Genomic DNA, 20,224 nt, shown 5'->3' with positions numbered 1-20,224 from the left:
TGGATAAATGAAATGTGATGTACACATACACTGAAATATTATTAGCCATAAAAAGGAATGAAGTCTTGTAAAAGGGAATGAAAATGAAAGTATTAAACTTGCAGACATCATGTTGCATGAAATAAGCCAGACACAAAAGGACAAATATTGTATGATCTCACTGATTTGGAACAATTAGAATAAACAAATGCATTGAGTCAGAATCTAGAATATAGTTACCAAGGGATAGAGAAGGATAGAGACTTAGCAGTTAAGGCTTAAAATGTATAGGGTTCCTATTTGGGATGTCTGAAATGTTTTGGTAATGGATAGTGGTGATGTTAGCATAACATTGTGAATATAATTTACAACACACACACACACACACACACACACACACATATCTGTATGTGATTAAAAGGGGAAATACTAGAATATATACATGGTAACAGAATAAAAACGTTTTTAAAAGTCCAGGAAACCACACTATACACAATAGTGAACCCTAAGTTAAACTATGGACTATAGTCAACAGTACAATTGTTAAAATGTGCTATCATCCATTGCAATAAATGTTCCACACCAATGCAAGGGGTTAATGATGGGATGGTATATGGAAATCCTGTATTTGTGACTATAAAAAATGGACAGAGATGAAGTGATAAATACAATACAATAACATTATATTATACAATCAGACAGAATATTAATAATGAAATAGAGGACTTGAACAATGCGAGGAAGCAACTAGAATTAACAGACATACACAGAACAGTGGAATACACATTCTTCTTTAGGCATATGGATCATTCTCAAAGATAAACCATATGTTAGGCCACAAAACAAGGCCAGTAAATTTAAAAAGACTAAAATCATAAAAGGTGTATTCTCTGACAATGATGGCATGCAATTAGAAATCAATTACATATGCAACTATGTGATGATATTGTGAATTACTGATTATATATGTAGAACGGAATGATCAAAAGTTACGAATGTTTGCGTTTGGTGTTTCTGGTATTTAAAAAAAATTTAAAAAAATCAATTACAGAAAGAAAATTAGAGAAGTCATAAACTATGGAAATTCAACAACACATTATTTAACAACCAATAGGACGAGGAAAAAAATTACAGAAGAAATTAGGAGATATTTTGACATGCATGAAAAAAGCATAATATACCAAAATTTATAGGATGCAGTAAGAGCACTGCTCAGAGGAAAATTTATAGCTGCAAACACCAACATTAATAAAAGAGAAAGATCTCATATCAATAACCTAACTTTATACTTTAAGGAACTAGCAAAAAGAACAAACAACCCAAAGCTAGCAGAAAGAGAGAAATAAATGTGACAGCAGAGATAAATGAAATAAAGAATGAAAAATAACATAGAAAATCAACAAAGCCAAAAGGTGGGTCTTTGAAAGGATTGACAATATTGATAAACAGTAAAATTAGAAATGAAATTGAGGATACTATTATCAACATTACAGAAAAGGGATAATAGTATGAACAACTCCATGCCAATAAATTAGATAGCTTAGTATGGTGGCTTGGAGCTAAATACTCCACAATCACTTGTTCTTAATCCATTTTTGTGGTTTTGAAACCATTGTCAGTAGGACTTGTTGATAAGGTTACTTCAGTTAAGATGTGGCTCAACGGAACAAGAGTGGGTTGTAATCCTATTACTGGAGTTCTTTATAAGTAGAACGAAATTCCGAGACAGGAAGAGAAGGCCTTGAGAAGAAAATGGAAGTCAACAGAACCCAGAGGGCCAGGAGAGGGCACCATGTGATGGAAAAGCCAATGACAAAGGATCACCAACAGCCAGCCCTGGAATGCCACAGTTTTTTGGCAGAAATCATTGCCTTGATAATGCCTTGATTTTGGACTTCTTCTGGCCTCAAAACTGTGAGCCAATAAATTCCTGTTGTTTTATTCAACCCGCTGTATGGTATTTGTTTTAGCATTCAGGAAACTAAAAGACCTAGATAAAATAGACAAATTTCTAGAAACACACAAAGGACCAAACTGACTTAAGAGGAAATAAAAAATCTCAACAGACCAATACCAGTGGGGTGACCGAATAATAAAAAACTTCCCCCCCCAAAAGAAAGTTCAGGACCAGATTGCTTTATTAATGAATTACAGCAAAAATTCAAAGAAGAATTAATACCAATCCCTCTCAAACATTCAAAAAATAGAAGAAAAAGGAACACTTCCTAAATCATCCCGAGGCCACTTTTACCCTGGTACCAAAGCCAGACAAAAACATCACAAGAAAACTACAAACCAATATTCCTTATGAATATAGATACAAAAATTCTCAACAAAATGCTGGCCAACTGAACTAGCAACATATTAAATGGATTATATACCACGGACAAGTGGGATTTATCCCAGGAATGCAAGGGTAATTCAACACATGAAATGAAACAATGTAACACAACATATTAATACAATGAAGGAAAAACTTCACATGATCATGTCAGTTGATGCAGAGAAAGCATTGACAAAATCAAACACCTTTTCATGATAAGAACACTCAACAAAGTAGGCAGAGAAGGGAACTTCCTCAACGTGACAAAGGTAATTTTTTATAAAACCATAGCTAATACCATACTTAATGTTAAAAGACTGAAAGTGTTCCCTCTGAGTTCAGAAACAAGACAAGGATTCTCGTTTTCATACTGTTTAACATTGTACTAGAAGTTCAAGCCAGAGCAAGTAGGAAAGAAAAAGAAATTAATGGCTTCCAAATTGGAAAAGAAGTAAAACTATCTCTTTGTACATCAAATAACATGACTTAATATATAGAAACCTTAAAGCAGCCACAAAAAAACTTAGAACTAATTAACAAATTTAGCAGTTTAAGGATACAAGATCATCATACAAAAATCAGTTGTGTTCTACAGACTGCCAATCTGCAAAGGAAATTAAGAAAAACGTTCTTTTTTACAAAAGCCTTTGACAAGGGTGCCAATTCCAGTTAATGGAGAAAGAACAGTCTCTTGAATAAATGGTGCTGGGGCAACTGGATATTCACTTGCAAAAGACTGAAGTTGGACATTTATCTCACACCATGTACAAAAAATTAATTCAAAATAAATCAAAGACTCAAATGTGAGAGCTAAAGATACAAACTTTTAGAATAAAAAATAGCGTATATCTTCATGATTTGGATTTGGTCATTCTATCTTAGGAAGGATACTGAAAGTACAAACAAAAATGGAAAAAAAAAGATAAGCTGTATTTCATCAAAATAAAAAATTTTGATTGGCGCACTGAAGGAGAGTATCAAAAAGGTGAAAAGACAGCTACAAAGTGCTAGAAAATATTTGCAAATTATATGTCTGCCAAGTCTATACACAGGCTATATAAAGAACTTTTACAATTCAATAACAAAAAGACAAAAAGTCAACTGAAAATAGGCAAAGAACTTAAACATTTCTCTGAAAAGTATACAAGTGGAAGTTACACAAGCACATGGAAAGATGTTCAATATCATTGGTCATTAGGGAAATGCAATTAATTCCACAATGAGATACTACTTCTTATGCAGCAGGATGGCAATCACCATCATCATCATCATCATCATCAAAATCATACCAAGAAATAAGTGGTAGTGAAGATGTGGGTATACTGGAACACTCGTTTATGATCGATGGGAATGAAAAATGGTGCTGCCACTGAGGAAACAGTTTGGCAGGTCCTCAGAAAGCTAAGCATAGAATTACCATAGGATCCAGCATTCCACTCTTATGTATACTCAAAGAATTAAAAACAGGCACTCAAATACAAGTACATGCATATTCACAGCAGCACTATTCATAATTGCCAAAAGGTGGAAACATCCCAAATGTCTTATCAACAGATGAAAGAATAAACAAAGTGGGTCTATTCATACAATGGGATATAAGTTAGTCATAAGAAGAAATGAAGCTCTGATATATGCTATGACCTGGGTGAACCTCTAAAACATTATGCTCAGTGAAAGAAGCCATGGAAGTTACACATCCATTTACATGAAATATCCCAAAATTGACAAATCTATAGATACTGAAAGCAGATTAATGGTTTCTAGGATTTGGGAAGAGGGAGACAGGTCATGAGTGCTAAGGAGAACAGGGTTTCTTTTTGGCTTTATGGAAATGTTTTGGATCTAGAAAGAGGTGGTGGCTGCAAAACACTGTGAATATGCTAAATGTCACTGAACTATGGACTTTTAAGTGGTGAACTATGTCGTCTTTCACCTCAATGTAAAAAGTGTGTGTTGACGGGTGAGGCGAAACTCAGGGATGTCTATATTTCACAAATACTTGATAAAAATATAAAAATAAAGGGAAAGAAGAAACAGTCAGGACTGGGTAAAAGGTAGGATGTATACACTATTAAGTCATTTTTTAATAGGCCAATAGTTGCATGCAAAAAATCATGGTGTCAAAATATCCCTGGTCTGAAAATTTAACTAAGATCATTTAAGTTGTGACTGCTGTATAAAAATGTCACATGCCTTTGGGAGTATTAGAGCTAATGCTACTAGGGTTCTAGCAGTGTTTGACACATAATACACACTCACTAAATGGTAATTGTCATGTAAGTCCTCATCTCTTTGCTCTGTTGCCTTGCATAGGAATAAACAAACGGGCAGAAACTTATTAGCCATGTGAACTGACACCCCACAGAGAAGGAAGAGCGAGCCAAACCTCAGTTATTCTGGGGAACACAGTGCTATTAAGAATGTCTCCTGTAGGCCAGTACTGTTTTGGGTCTAGTAAGGTGTCCCTAATCCCAAGGACCCAGGAGATAAGTTATAGCACAGGAGAGAGTCCTGGGAAAGCTTAGGAAATGAAAGGCAGCTGTAGAGGAAGAGGGAATGCAAAGTGACATCTCAGGATGTACACACACACATGGCTTACCTTGGCTAGGTCTTTGAGCACTATCCCTCCATGCAGCTTCCTTTCAATCTGCACCTGCTTCTCCAACTGCTTTTTCTGCATCTTCTCCAGCCACAGGTCATCCAGACTGATGTGGGGGCACTGAGGGCTGGTCCTGGGCTTGGACGGAGCCCCCCTGGGACCATTCTTGGCAAAGATTAATGGGAGGGCCCACGTCGCCCTCTCGCTGATGAAAAGCAGCCTCCGAGCTTGTTCATTGTGCGATGCTGTCTGGATGTGGGTGCAATTAGGCTTCTCGTCTGGCGGGTCTTCCCGTGGCCTCTGGTTCTGGGGAGCAGAAGAGGCCTCTCAGTAAATTTCAGATAGAGAGCATGTCAACTTGGGACTCAGGGCCCTTTCTGGGTCTCATTTGGGTATAACCCCATATTTTTGTTAATCCACAAAGTACATATTCCAGTGAAATTCTTTGTTCACAGAAATTTTGGAAAGTTAGGAACAAAATAATTCTTGGTACTGTTCAATTTTCTATTTCCAGGACTATTTTGGAAAGTCTTCTACCTAATCAGAAGAATTAGGTCTTGAAAGTAATTACTAAACTTGGCAAGCTTGTTGTTAATACTTTTTTAAAAGTCAGCAGGTGGGGCAAAAAGCTCTGGGGTTAAACAATATCCCTTGAATTTAAACAGAAACTCACTTCAGGCACTCAACTTATTCTTCCTTCACACAGATATCAACTCAAATTTATCTCAGCTACATCTCACCTAAGCTGCCATCACTTTGCCCCAGCCTGCATTTATGCATTGAGACACCCTAATTGTATTATTTAAAACCCTTTTATTTTGAAAATTAAGAGGCATACAGAAAAATACCACAATAAAACAAGCATCTTTTACCCAGCACCCAAAGTGATCAAATGTTAACATTTATTTTAAAACAAAATAAAAATTACAGAATAGTTGACATCTTCTGCCCCCTTCTCTAACCCTATTCTCCCTCCCGAGGACTCTCTGCTCACTCTTGTGAATCTGGTGTGTAGATCCAGTTCATGTTTTTAAATTCCAGCTAGATATATATCAACAGTATATTTTATATGTGGGAAAAATATGAGATACTATAAAGTGTTTTCAGGATCTATGTTTACATAATAGCTATAATAAATTTATAATTACCATTATATGAAAATACCATAATTTGTTTATTCTTTCCATGAACACTGGGGTTCCTGATGAACAATAACAAATCTGTCAGCCTGTCCTGGTGCACACTAAAGTGTCTTCCCTATATCCTCACTCATACCTCCAGACTCTAGGTTTTGTCATGTTAATGGGTGTGAAGTCCTATCTTGTTTTAATTTGTATTTCTTTTCATTTGTTAACTCTTTTGTGAGTTGCCTATTCATTCTCCTTTATTTTTCCAATTAGATCATTTTTCTTTCTGATTTATAGAAATCTGTTCTGTAGGATGCAAGAACTTTATCCCAGTTTTGTTTGTTTATTTTTTGTATGCTATTTATTTATTAACAAATTATACCACACAAATCAGGTTATCTGATTACCAAGTTAACAGGAATTGCATCTGAATTTAGAGCAGCAACATAAGAGCTTACTAGGAAGAAGTTCTTTATTTGGACCAGAGAGTAACCAAGAAATCAGAATTTAAGGGATGACTTTGATTGCTGCATCATTACATAGATATTCCTTTTTGCTTTCTGGTAAACTGGAGTAGACAGAGGGAAATACCTGAAATCTCTCAATTGTAATCCAGCTGCCTGGATCTCTGATAATGATTGTATAACCTTTATCTTCTGCTCCAGTGACTGTAAAAACCTTATGACTAACCTTTGTTTGTACCCAGATATCCAGTTTTCCAACTTTAGAGTCTTGTAATCACTAAAGACAGCCCCTAAGGTTTATTAGTGAAGGGTCTTGGGTCTGCCCAGAACTAACCCACCCGAAGTCCAAAGTTATGATCTAACCAAAGTGGGCCTGCCTGACATGCACAGTAGTTTAGACTTTAAACTACAAGTCATCTATACTTCATTCTACCATTTCTTACCTGTGACTAAGCAATGTAATCCATCTGTGCACGCTCAGTAATTAGATCACCTCTAATTACATCAGTTGGAGCCACTGTGCTCATCATCCTGAACTCTGCCTATCTTTTTCTCTAATAAAACTATCAGAATTACTGCAGTCCAGGGAGACATATTTTGGGCCTACCATGCACCTAAATAATAAAATCTCTCTTTGAAACCCTGGTGTCTCAGGAATTGGTTATTGAGCATATTGGCAAAAGAATCCATGGTCTTTTCCAATAACAATCTGGACATGAATTAGAAATGTAATGACTAAGAAGATATAATTGACAACTATGATGCAACTACTGCTGGAAAATTTCATTTTTTTCTGCATCTTTAATAATAAGCAGCCCTCCTGAAGGGATATCAAAGAGATGATATAGCCAATGAAGGGACAATGTAGAGAACCACATGAAATTAAATCAGTACCAAAGGAGTACATAAAGGCCATGAAAATTTGAGAAAATATAAAGGGCCAAGCAGTGACAATCCATCTCTCTGGAGTTGCATGAACCGTTAAGTAATGTGTCCCTATTCCAAAGGAAATTGGAGAGTTCTCATCTGGGCACTTCAGTGTGAGAAATAAATAGGTTGGATTCATCAGAAAAAAAAAAGTGTTGTATTTAGGGAAGTAGATATAGCTTAGGAAAATGATGAATTCTTCAGAATTCAAAAATTATTTAGGAAACCAAATGAAGCAAAGGAAAATAGAAAATTTGAATGAAAAACCTTCTCTAAGTGGTAGAACTCAGTTTCCTGAGTGATTTAAAATCCAACACTATAGAAGAGGGTTTTCAGAGTGCACCGGCAGAACCACAGGGGTCCCTGGAAGGCATGGGGGCAGAGTGGAAAGAGGCATTAAGTAGGTCCCAGACCATCCCCCCCGGAGGATGGTCTGGGACCTACTTCACAATGCACACCCTTCTTAAATAAGGACATCTGCTTCTGCCCCCACCCCTTGGTAATTTTTCTTTTTTCTTCATGTCTGAAAATCACTGCTATCAGGCTGAGATTACAGAGCCAAGAAATAGGATCGGAGATGTAAAACTCTTTTTTTTCTTTAGTGCCAGTGTTACTAAAATCTAAAAAGTTTCAACAGATATTGTATGAGACTTCTGTAAAAGAAGTGAATAAATTAAAATCTGAGGAAGAACTTAAACTTTGCTATTCCTACCGCCCCTAAACTTGCTCTTTCCCTGCTATCAACGCTCTCAATGTTTCTGCAGAGTGTGACCAAAATTCTAAGGAACATTCCAACCACAACTTACCCCCAAAACATTTCCTGCCATGGCTACGCAGAATTTCTTTTTGAGAGAGCTCCCAAATTTACAGAAAATTCTCGACTGAGAATGTACAGTTACCAAAATAATAAACTTGATGCCAGGGAAGAATCTGTATAGTGTTCTTCAGCATAACAATGAAAAAAGATCAGCAAATCCCAGAATTTGATTCTGCATTCATTAGAAAACAATGTGAAAGTGTAAATTTCAGAGAAAAATCTGTAACAAGAAAAAAGTGAACTACAGGAAGAAAAATGGAACTCATGCATTGGCCCCCTATCAAGGCTTCACCACTTCAGCAAAATAGAAGAAATCTCCATGGAAAGGCCTCATTCGGCAAACATTACTCCTTTCTATATATTTCTTTTCCCTTCACATGTGGTTAAACACAAGTTGCTGTCATTCTTGAATCATTACATTTTTAAGTTAGAAAAGTTTACTTGAATATTCACATAAATTTATTGCTGTGTATTACAACAAAAAAATTTAACTGATTTGTAGAACCCATCCAGCAACATATGAAATTGAAATCTATCTCTTACAAAGATAGATATCGTTATGGCTGGATATAGCTGAAGCTCAGAATGCAGCATGAATAAGAGAATCCTTGCATGTCATCTGCTTCTTGGGGCAGTCATCTGTGCTCCTCTCTCAGAAAGATCATCCTTGTTCACCTCTCAGGAAGAAAAGAACCCATTTGACATTTCAATACATACCAAAGTAACTGCCAAAAAGAAAAAAAGTTCAATGGACCAGAGATCCAAGAAGCAGCAGTTGTGATTCATGATTTGTGGGATCGAGAGTCCTCCTCAGTCCAGTGAGATGATATGAGGAACGTTACTTCTGCTGCTGGCTCTGACCCATCTCACTCCCGCTGCTGGAGGAACTAACAGGAGTACTGCTTTCCCGGGGGCTGTGGTGGTGAGAGATGTACTCCTTGCTGTAAGGGTGAGCTGAGACCACCCAAAGTCACAGCAGAACAGCACTGGGGATCAACTGGAATAAGGGAAAGAAAATGCACACCTGGCCAGTCCGATGACATGCCTGATTTTGCGTGTGGTGGAATAGCACTGTGCAGTCTGTTAATGAAGGTGGAATAGCAGCAGGATCAACTGAAGTGCCCCTGGCACACTTACAGAAGATGGCTGATATGTGGGAACCTCGCTGGTTGGGCTGCTTTATGTTTCTGACATGAAGATGCACTTCCTCTGGCAGGAGGGTCTCCCTCTTCATCAGAAGACCTTTGCCTTGTTAGGTCAGTTACATCCACTTTCTGCTTGTTTGCCTTCATGGGCCACTGAACAAAGTTTACTAAGGACACTAGAAGTTTCTATTTTTGTATATGGTTGGCTGAATATTTTCATAGGTTCTTTCTTCCTACTCTTACTGGACACCAAGAACCATCTTCTTGGAATCTGATCTCATCCATGTCGGAAGTGTCACTGAGAATTTCCATAAAAAGCCCATTTACTATTAGACTTTGATAGACGCCTTTTGGTCACACACAGGACAAATCCAGGTGGGCTTCTTCTTACTCATTTGTAGATAAAGAGCAGCGTCAAAATACTGCACATTGTACAAGTCACTGCACAGCATGGGATTGTTAGTCTCATTTTCCCAAAAGGACACATCAAGGATATCCAAAGGCTAGATGGACCAACTTCACTACAGGATCTGCAGTAAGTTTTTCTTTAATTAGTGCTCTGGAATGATAAGAGCTTGTTTCTTATATCTTTCATTTTTAACACCTGTAGTAACACGGCCTATGTGAGCTGTCATCAAGATATACAGAAATGGTGAACTTCATTCCAATTTCTGTTGCTCTCAGAATGGAAATCTGATTTGGCATAGCTGAAGATAACCTAACTAAAGATGTAATATTCAAGGGGCAAACAGGGTATTTCTGTTCACTCCCATTTTTAGGAGGTGCTGCATAGCCAGGCAAAGGAAACTGTTTCCCATTTACTTTTAACTTTTTTTTTTTGCATGGGCAGGTACTGGAAATCGAACCCCGGTCTCTGGCATGGCAGGCGAGAACTCTGCCACTGAGCCACGGTAGCCCTCCTCCCCCATTTACTTTTATACAAAGACTGCTGGGATAATTATCTTCTTGAGGGCAACTTGTCTCTGCCAGGCAAAGTCTCAGCTGAACTTGAACTGTATAATCTCTCCTACTACCTGGCAAAAGGTCTCTTGAAATGCATATCTCTCCAACTTGTTGCAGTGTCAGAGCAAAAATAAAATTAAAAAACTTCTCTTGAAATTGTTGAATTACTGCTTTGAACTAAACACGTGGGCTTGATGAGAACATCAAGGATATCATAAAAGGGCAGATTTTTTAAACTGCACGCCAGGTTGAGCAGGAGGAATTGGGGGAGATGGCTGCTGCATCTCAAACGTGGGTTTAGTATCTTGAAGCAGAACAGAATCCACAGGAGAAGGCAGTGAGAGAGGTACAACTGAAATGGAAGGCAATGGATGGATTACAGCTACAGCCAAGTCAGGTTCTACAGGTGACGAGCTACCATCCAAATTGAAAACTGATGATTTTATTGTGGATAAATCAGAAAGTCCTTCAGCAGTCTCGGCGTCTAGACAAGTCTGTGATTTGAATCTGAACCGCAGGGCTGCAGCCACTCTTCATTAAATGCAGAGCCCTCAGCAGCAGGTCATGCGCTCAATCGTCCCAGGGCCTTTAATGAGTCAAGTGATTTTCTAATAAGATTTCCAAAGACAGCAAAAACGAGGGCAGCACGCAGGAGCTCCCTCTGCTAGCATGGTCAGCATGACATGAGCCTTCAGCAGCGAGGAGAGACCAGTAAAGCACCTGGACTGGGGGAGTATTTCACAGATGCTGCTACATGTCAGAAAGAACGTGCTTATCATAAAGCTGGACCTGTTCCTTTTAAAGGACCATTTTTGGGGTGTTCTTTCATCACTGATAGTAAGAATAAATGGACACATTTCAGAGCTTTAAAGGGCAGCTAAAAATTTAATGCCTTCATGTCTGTCTCTGCAGTTTACTAAGTGGTCACTGGTCTCTGAAACTAAACGTCACCATGAGCGCACCGTTTGGATCCCTGCTGCATCTTAAGATTTTATGCAGTCTCTGGTTACAAGAGTAGTAACTAGTTCTGGCACCAAATCTTTCTGTTTCAAACCAGGACCAACCCCAGATGAAGGAACTAACTTTTTCATCAAATATTGGACATTATTTGGACACAAAGAGTAAACAGATCCAGAAATGGATTGAGAAAAAATATCTAGTTCAAATTATTATAAAGAAAGGGAAGAACGTAGAAGAGCCAGAAAATAGAATACTAAGTAAAAGTAGGTGTAAATAACTGCTTGGGTTTTTTATTTGTTTGCTTTAAATTTTGTTTTGTTGTTCTGAACTAAAAATACAGTTGTAAAAAAGTGGCTGGTAATTCTATTCAGTGATAGCATTAGCTTTCCAATTTGCTTTTCAAGATGCAAACACAGAATATCAACGTACTTTTTTCAGTATAGCAAAAATATTTTTCCATGTGAAAACATTCTATTTCATAATTTGAAGATGGTATTACTATTCTATTTTATAAATTACAGAACTTCTAAATTTAAATGGGAAAACTAAAAACTTCAGATTCCTCTTTTATTTCCTTTTTAAAAACGCCTATTAGAGACATTTTATATATTATACTATATGCTTATATTACATAAAGTTGCATTGCCTTCTAGAAATTGTGTATCAGTTTACAATCTCAGGATAAGTTTATGGAATATCCTTTTGCTTTTAGAGTAGATAGCTTACTTCCAACTAAAAGGCAGCATATGAGGCTCCAGGTTAGAATTACTTAGGCCCAGATCCCCAGCCCAACTGATTCTGAATCTCTGAAACCCAGGTATCTGTATTTTAAAAATCATCTCAAGTGATTCTAACACCGAGTAAGGGTTGGGAAACACTGTCCTGGGATGACAGTTTTGGGGATAAAGGAGGCACTTGGCCAATGTCTAAACCTGTTACTTTATATTTGTTTTTGCAGGCAGGTAGTCTGGGCCCAAAATGCAGCTCTACCCGTGGCATGATAGAATGAGGCTTGAAAACTTTCACGGCTTTAGTTTTAGTTTAGTTACATGGAATTTATATAACGCTTATTGCACAGTTTTCAATTACCTTAACTAGATATGAATAAATAGATTATCTAATTGTTTAAACAGCACCAACTCAAGAATATGGTTGTTACTGTTTTAAAAGTGTCAGAGCTTTAATGGTAGAAAGCATAAAAGGCATTGATTTTTAAATTAATCTTTTGGTCATTTACCTTTTTTAGGAAGAGCTATTTCATCAGAAATATCTGATATTTCATCAGAACAGAAGGAATTGGGGGAGACTATGCCTGGAACGGCTGCCTTCTCATCCAGGCCACCTGCTATTAAAGGAGGAAAAGCTGCAATGTACGTTCTTCATCATTTGAGCAAAAAGGAAGGGAATGAGTATAAAGGAACTAAAAAGACCCAGAAAGGAGACATTTTGATCAAAGAAAATGGAAATGATAGAGAATCAATTGTTCTACATCCATAAATTTTTTTTATACAAGAAGGAGGCACAGTTTTATTCAGAGGAAATAATTAGTTCTATTGAGAGCAAAATTCCCAAAGATAAAACTCTATATTAAATTTTTCAATGTTAAAAATTGGCTTATTTTTTTCAGAGGTTATCAAACATAATGTAGAAAATTTGCCTAATGAAAATATGACTTCAGTCCTAGGTGTTATTTCTATTCTCTCTCTATATATACATACTTTTATCATCTCAATGGATTTGTTTTCTTTTTTGTATGTATATATGAAAAATAACATATATACAAAGGAGCAATAAATTTCAAAGCACATTGCAACAATTAGTTGTAGGACAGATTTCAGAGTTTGGTATGGATTACAATTCCACAATTTTAGGTTTTTACTTCTAGCTGCTCTAGGATACTGGAGACTAAAAGATAAAATGTATAATGACTCAGCAATCATACTCGTTGTTAAACCTGACCTTCTCTGTATAACTCCACCATCACCTTCGATCTTTCTCCTACTCTTTAGGGGTGTTTGGGTTATGCCCATTCTAACTTTTTCATGTTGGAAGGGGCTGTCAATAATATGGGATAGGGGGATGGAACTAGTTGATGTTCTGGAGAGTCTGGGCCCTCTGCATTTCAGAACTTATCTAGTCCAAGGATATTGGTGATAGTAGCACAATATTACAAATGTAATTAATATCAGTCAATTGTACACTTGAAAGTGGTTAAAATGGGACATTTTCATTTATATGTATGTTACTATGATAAAAAGTTTAAAAATATTTAATTAAAAATGATCTCCTAAATATCTTGTCCTAGGAAGCTAATGAAGGATATACTTGAACACAATAGAGGAGTAAATGAAGATGAAGGAAAATATAGGGTCCAAGAAACAGGAAGAAAAATTAAGCAGTATTCCTGGGGAACAACTAGTCCAAGTTATAGCAGGAGGTGAAAGGATTATGGAAGGGCTCCAGTTGAAAGGAGAGGCTCAATAGAAAACTGACATCTTTGAACATTTGGAAAATGGTTTATCGATGATCTGAAGGACACATAAGTCAAATTGAAGGGTAGATTTTTAGGATCTGTGAAAAATGAAACAATTATTAACTCCAGAAAGATAACAAGAAAAGAAATGTCACTCTAGTCCCCTACTTGGCTTTACAATGGACAATATTTGAAACCCATTAATAATATAAATATTTGTTACTAATTTAACTTATGCTGGGTAAATGATATTAAGAAGATGAGGAACAGAGAGAGAAAGTGGTGGAGTTGGTGACTGGAGTGGGATGGAAGATGTTGAACTTTATCTATCACAACTGGAAATTAATATTTTAAAGTAATAATAAAAAACAGCAGTGTAAAATTATAGAATCTGAATCAGAATCTGCATTTCTACGGATGTCAGGTGATTTCTGTACATTCAAAGTTTGAGAAACATCCTAGTACCATTTTGATTTTATAACTATGTGCATGCATTTTTTTGATGATTATTTAAAGTAGAGGCAAGAGAGAGAGAGGAGAGAAAGAAGAGAGAGAAAGACTAACTGATTTTAGGGCATTTGCAAAAGCTTATCTACCAGGATACATAACGTAACATTATTTGTTATGGTAATACATTGTAAACAACCTAAATGTTCAAAACAGTAGAGAATTGGTTTAAAATTGTGATGCATATATATGAATAAATATGCAACCATTAAACTAATGACATAGTTTTCTTTTCCTAATTAAACTTTTTATTTGAGATTTTGAAACTTTTTAATTTATTTTAATATTGTGCTACTATCACCAACGTCCCTGGACTAGATGAGTTGACTGATATGCAGTTGTATGAGGTAATACAGAGAGAACCGTAAATAAAATGGTAGCAACCTGCATAACTACAGGATATGAACACAACAAGGTTATTGACATTGATAAAAATCCACTGAACGTATTCAAATTTCCCCAGTTTTACCTGTACTCATTCACGTGTGTGTGTATTTAGTTCTCTGCAATTTTATTACATGCGTGGATTTGTGTGAGTTTCACTACAGTAAAGACACAGAACAGCTTCATCACAAAAATGCCTCATGCTACCGTTTCATGGCCTCAGCCGCCTTCCTACACCCTCCTGCCTAACCCTGACAACCACTCACCTCTACAATTGTGACATTTCAAGAATGTTACATAAACGGTCACATAAATGGATATGTGATCTTTGGGGCCAACTTTTTTTCATTCTGCATCAATTCCTTGAGATCCAGCCAACTTCCTTCATGCATCAACCATTTGCTTCTTTTCATTGCCGAGTAGTATTCCGGGGTATGGATGTGGTGGAGTTTGTTAACCAAACCACTCACCCACTGAAGGACATTTGGGTTGTTTCCAGTTTGAGGCCGTTACCAATAATAAAGTTGCTCTGAACATTTGTGTACAGGTTTTTGTACAAACTAAGTTTCAGTCCCCTGAGTGCAACTGCTGGGTCACATGATAAATCCAGGTCTAGTTTCCTGAGAAACTAGAAGACTTTTTTCCAGGGTGTACCACTTTACCGTCTCACCAGCAATGTATGAGAAATCCATTTTTTCCACATCTTTGCTAGAATTTGGGGTTGCCACTATTTTTTAAAATCATTCTAAGTGTATTTTTAATTTGCATTTCCTTAAAGTTTAATGATTTTGAACATATTTCTTGTGCTTATTTGCCATCAGTACATTTTCAGGAACTGTCTTTTGTCCATTTTCTATTGGATTGCTTGCTTTATACTATTTAGAACTGAAGTATTTATATATCCTAGAGACTAATCTTTTGTTCAGATACATGGTTTGCAAATATTTTCTCCCAGACTATAACTATCTTTTCATCATCTTTTAATCCTCTTACTAGGATCGTCACAGAACGAAAGTTAAAAAAAATTGATGATGTCCAATTTATCAAGTTTTCCTTTTACGGATGTGTTTTTGGTGTCAAGTCTACAAACTCTAGGTCCCAAAGACTTGCTCCTATGTTTTCCTCTGAAAGTTTTACAGTATTACATTTTACAAATAAGTCTATGATTAATTTTGAGTTAATTTTTGAATAAGGCATGAAGTTCAAGTCAAGATTCTCTCTCTCTCTTTTTTTTTTTGCCTATATATGCCCAAAGGCTCCAGCATTGTCTGTTGAAAAGACTATCATTTCTCCACTGAATCACTTTTGCACTTTAGCAAATATATCTGTTGGATATATTTGTGTGGGTCTACTATTAGGTTTTCTATTATTTTTTTCATTGATCTGTATGTATCCCTCTGCCAATACCATACTGTTTTCTTCCCACCTTATTCTTCTTTTTCAAAGTTGTTTCAAAATTGTTTTAGTTAATCACTCTTAGGGTACAAACCCGTGTGCATGTTTGTACCCAACAGCAAATGGTGGGGACCTACCTTACCTGGAATCAAAGGTGCTGTATGCCCAACTCTGGAATTCCCAAGGAAAGGAGATCTCCAAAGGTAAGTAGCATCTTCTGCACCCTTCTCCTAGTGTTCGTCATGCAAACACAAAGATGCTAAGGTCTCAGGGGGTGAGGTGGAACTGTGGGAGGTTAAATTATATGGCACTGTGTAGTTGAAGAGAAAATCCTTTCAAGAGTGCATCTAAAGCATGAGGAACCAATGGGGATGGCAATGTGGACAGAGTTCTTTCACTTCACTGAAAAGCTGGGCTTGGCCACAGAAGGCCACCTTTACAGATGCCTCATCATTCAAGGCTTGCTCAAATGTCAGACCCTGAACCTCCAATCTAGGCACCTCACTTTCAGTCCCCTTAACTCCTCATCTTATTAACCTCTATATTTTTAAATCAAATTTCCATTTTTTCCCACTGTGCTTATCAATATCTAAAATAATCTTATTTGCTTACATTTCTTTTCTGTTCCCTACCTTGAGGACAGAGATCTTTCTGTATTGTTCAATATCATATCCATAGCACCTGGAATATTGACTGCTTCATACTTGGCACTCAATAAATATTTACTGAATTGAACAAGAAGAAGGTGAGAGGATTTCATCTATTGGACAGCAACACATTATCCAGCTACAGTAATTCAAACGCTATATTTGTGGAAGGACGATAGACTAATGGCACACAAAAGTCAGTTTTAGGTATCTCAGAGACCTAGACATAAAAAAACAAGACCATAAAAGATCTTTAAAAGGTAAGTTAAAGGATTCTCTTTATGACTTGAAGGTAGGGAAAAGATGGACACACTTGATAACATTAAAAATGAAGAACTTTTCTTCATTAAAAGATAACACTAAAGAAGGAGAAAGAAAGCCACAGGCATAGAAAATTACATTTGTGGCACATTTACCCACAATGGGCTCATATCCAGAATATATACAATCAATAAGAAAAAGAGAATCATGTAGAAAAGTGGACATGTGACCTGGACAAACATACCCCAAAAGGGGATATCCAAAAAGTCAATTAGCACATAAAAAGGCACTCAGCCTCTTTAGCTTCAAGTATACCCTAATTAAAACCATAATGAGGGTGCACGAGTGGTTCAGTGGTAGAATGCTTGCCTTCCATGCAGGGTACCTGGGTTAATTCCCAGACCATGCACCCCCCCCCCCAAAAAAAACCATGAGAAGATACCTCTACAAACACAGCATAATGGCTAAAATTAAAGACTGTCAAAATTAACCAAATGTTAATGAGAATACGGAAGAAAGGACATTTCTAATGACAGAGTGTAAATTGGTAAAATGACTTTGGAAAAATATCTCTAGGAAAGCTAAGACATGAATGCCCCAGTGACGCAGATTCCAATCCTACAAGTGAACCCAAGCAAAAGGTGTGTATATTGTGCAGCAGACGCCCAGACATGGATGCTCAAAATAGTTCAAACGGAAACAAGCCCAAAGCCCAGCATCTGCTGACAAACAAATCATGGTATGTTAATTCAAAGGAATTCTGTACACAATGAAAATGAAAGAATTAGATACACACCACAAGGGTGAGTCTTAACATGACTGGAGCAAGGGAAGGCAGGCACAAATAGAATGCATAAGAGTTAAAGGAATACATAAAAACAGTAAAGAAAAACCTACATTGTTACAGGTGCCCTATTAGGCAGTGAAATTTTAATGAAAGGCAAGGAAGTGAGTGCCAGAAACATTGCCACAGTTTGGTGTCAGGGAGGAGGTGGGGACCAGGGAAGGCACAGGGTGGTATGTCTTGACCTGGGTGGAGGTGACGTGGTGTTTGTTTTACAATATGTCATTTATACATTTATGTATTTCTGCACATCTATACTCATGTTATAAAGCACTTTAAAGGATGAAAGCACTGCAGGATGAAAGGTCATAAACAATTAAAGTCTCTAGAGATGGTGTGACCACAACACTGTTGAATATATAAAGCTGTTTTTAGAAAAAAAAATCTGGAAGAAAATTGAACAAAATAGTAAGAATTACAGTTTTAGGGCACTGGATAGGAGAACTGTTGCTTTGGAAGAAAATCATGGGGATGCCAACAGCTCCCTGCAAATCACTGCAAACACAGCCTGCTATCCCAGGAGTCCCCACAAGGTGGCGAATTGATATCTCTTAGGGGAATTCTAAGGGCCATCATTGCCCAGGGCTTCCACCAGAGAAGCAAGGGATTTAGAGCTATTCTGCCCTTATCATCCCACCGCTACCCCACCTCAGCACTCATGTATAGGAACACATCTCTTGTCTTTGAATATATTCTGACATGCAAATATACTAGGCCTATCCTCTCCTCCAGCAAGATTTGGTAGAGAAAGAGGAAAAGGGAACTAACAGGAACTAACATTTATTGAGCACCCACTTCATGCCAGCCCTTTGCTGGCCACTTTACAAGCATCATCTCCATCGCTACCTGCTCCATCCCACACACAACACCCAAACGAGCACAGTGACAGAGTGAGGAATGTTTTCTAGCACATACAGACACACTGTACAAATTTATAGCATGATTGAATCAGCCTTGTTAATTATATTATGCAAAAAAACATATCTTTTTTTTTATATGCTATAGGGTGGGGTCACATTTCATTTTTTTTCCATGTGAGTAGCCTGTTATTACAGCACCATTCATTGAATTTTTGTTTGTTTGTTGTTTGTTTTGCTTGTTTATTTTGGGGAAAGTACATGAACCAGGAATGGAATCTGGGTCTCCCACATGGCAGGTGAGAATTCTACCACTGAACTACCTCTTGCACTCCCCCTCATCCTTTTTTTTTTTTTTTTTAACTATTTGCTCTTATTCTGAAAGAATTAACTAACATCATAATGGCTTCTTATTTTAAAATTAGGTTCTCTGTACTTTTAGATGAGCAAAAATTAAAAAGAGCAATAAATGTCCACGTCGCAGGGATATCAGGAAATGGAACTCTCATGAATTGCTATCAAGGAGGTTAGACGCACAATAATTTCAGAAATTAATTCTAAAGCTATTGAAATAAAAAATACAAACATCCTTTATGCAGTCCCTCTCATATCCTACAGATATAAAAGCATCAGTATCAAGAAGGCTGTAGCAGCATTTAAAAAAATGGCCTAAAACTAGAAATTATCTCAGAGTCAAGAGACGAAAAGTAAATAAGGTATGGATAGACTATGGACTATTATTCAACTTTTCAGTAGAAAGAGAACAATGTACATAAACTCACTGGACGACTGTACATGCTGTCTTACTAAGCAAACAAGAAAGCTGCAGGATAATATGTGTGTATGTGTGATCACACTGTGTAAATTCCCACTCCAAAAGCCTCCTCTGAAGAGCATATATACACACACTTTGGAATATATATATATATATTTAGGAGCTCATATATATATTCAGGAGTATATAGAAGTTTATATATATATATATATGTACCTAGGAGTAGATATGTATGAACATAATGGAGGACAATACACATTACACTTTCACATTGTTCTCTTCAGTGAGGTGAAACCAGAAGGTCTTTAGAGGGGTAAGTGTTACCTTTTCCCTTTTAGGTATTGATATTGTTTGACTTTTTAAAACAATAATAATTGTAAAATAAGCAACAAAAAGAAAAACAACTTTAAAGTTAATATTTAACACCTTATAGACAAGAAAACGATGGAGTGAGGTGACAGTTTCCCTCTGGTGGGAGCCTCAGGTGGATCCGGGAATGTCTGGTGTCCCGCTGCAGTGGCGTGGGAAATGCAGCTGTGACATCGCCTCTTTCCACAGCTCTGTCTCTCCTAAGCAGCCCCAGCACCGACAGCACCCACCTGGGGCATCACAGCTTCTGTTTAGCCCCAGGGGGCCTCCCCACAAAGGTGCAGTGTCGGGGACACGGAGACAAGCAGGCCTATTTGCTTGAAGTAAAGGGACGGGGGAGTAATGGACACAGGGAGAGTGGACTGGACAGAGGGAGACTCGTTTTCACACCTCTCAGAGTGTGAAATT

The 20,224-nt window shown here is 37.2% G+C and overlaps 1 protein-coding gene, 1 long non-coding RNA gene and 1 pseudogene across 2 annotated transcripts in view; 1 reads left to right on the top strand and 2 right to left on the bottom strand.

Annotated features, from left to right (window-relative positions):
• LOC143677455 (uncharacterized) overlaps positions 1-13,805 on the top strand; it is a 33,484-nt gene extending 19,679 nt beyond the window's left edge. The window contains exons 2-3 of the long non-coding RNA XR_013172610.1: positions 12,551-12,674; positions 13,610-13,805. This is a non-coding gene — a long non-coding RNA (uncharacterized LOC143677455). The remainder of the gene's footprint in view (positions 1-12,550; positions 12,675-13,609) is intronic.
• Positions 1-20,224, bottom strand: part of LOC143677453 (rho guanine nucleotide exchange factor 4-like) — a 145,187-nt gene that overhangs the window by 123,323 nt on the left and 1,640 nt on the right. Inside the window, 1 exon segment of the mRNA XM_077153418.1 lies at positions 4,902-5,207. Within this exon segment, the coding sequence (XP_077009533.1) occupies positions 4,902-5,207 (306 nt within the window).
• LOC143676747 (E3 SUMO-protein ligase PIAS2 pseudogene) lies at positions 9,034-11,326 on the bottom strand (annotated as a pseudogene).

The sequence above is a fragment of the Tamandua tetradactyla genome, chromosome 3 (assembly GCF_023851605.1).
Source record: "Tamandua tetradactyla isolate mTamTet1 chromosome 3, mTamTet1.pri, whole genome shotgun sequence".
Classification (NCBI taxonomy): Eukaryota; Metazoa; Chordata; class Mammalia; order Pilosa; family Myrmecophagidae; genus Tamandua; species Tamandua tetradactyla.
The sequence above is the reverse complement of the archived record's forward strand: the minus strand, read 5'-3'. Positions and strand labels throughout refer to the sequence as shown.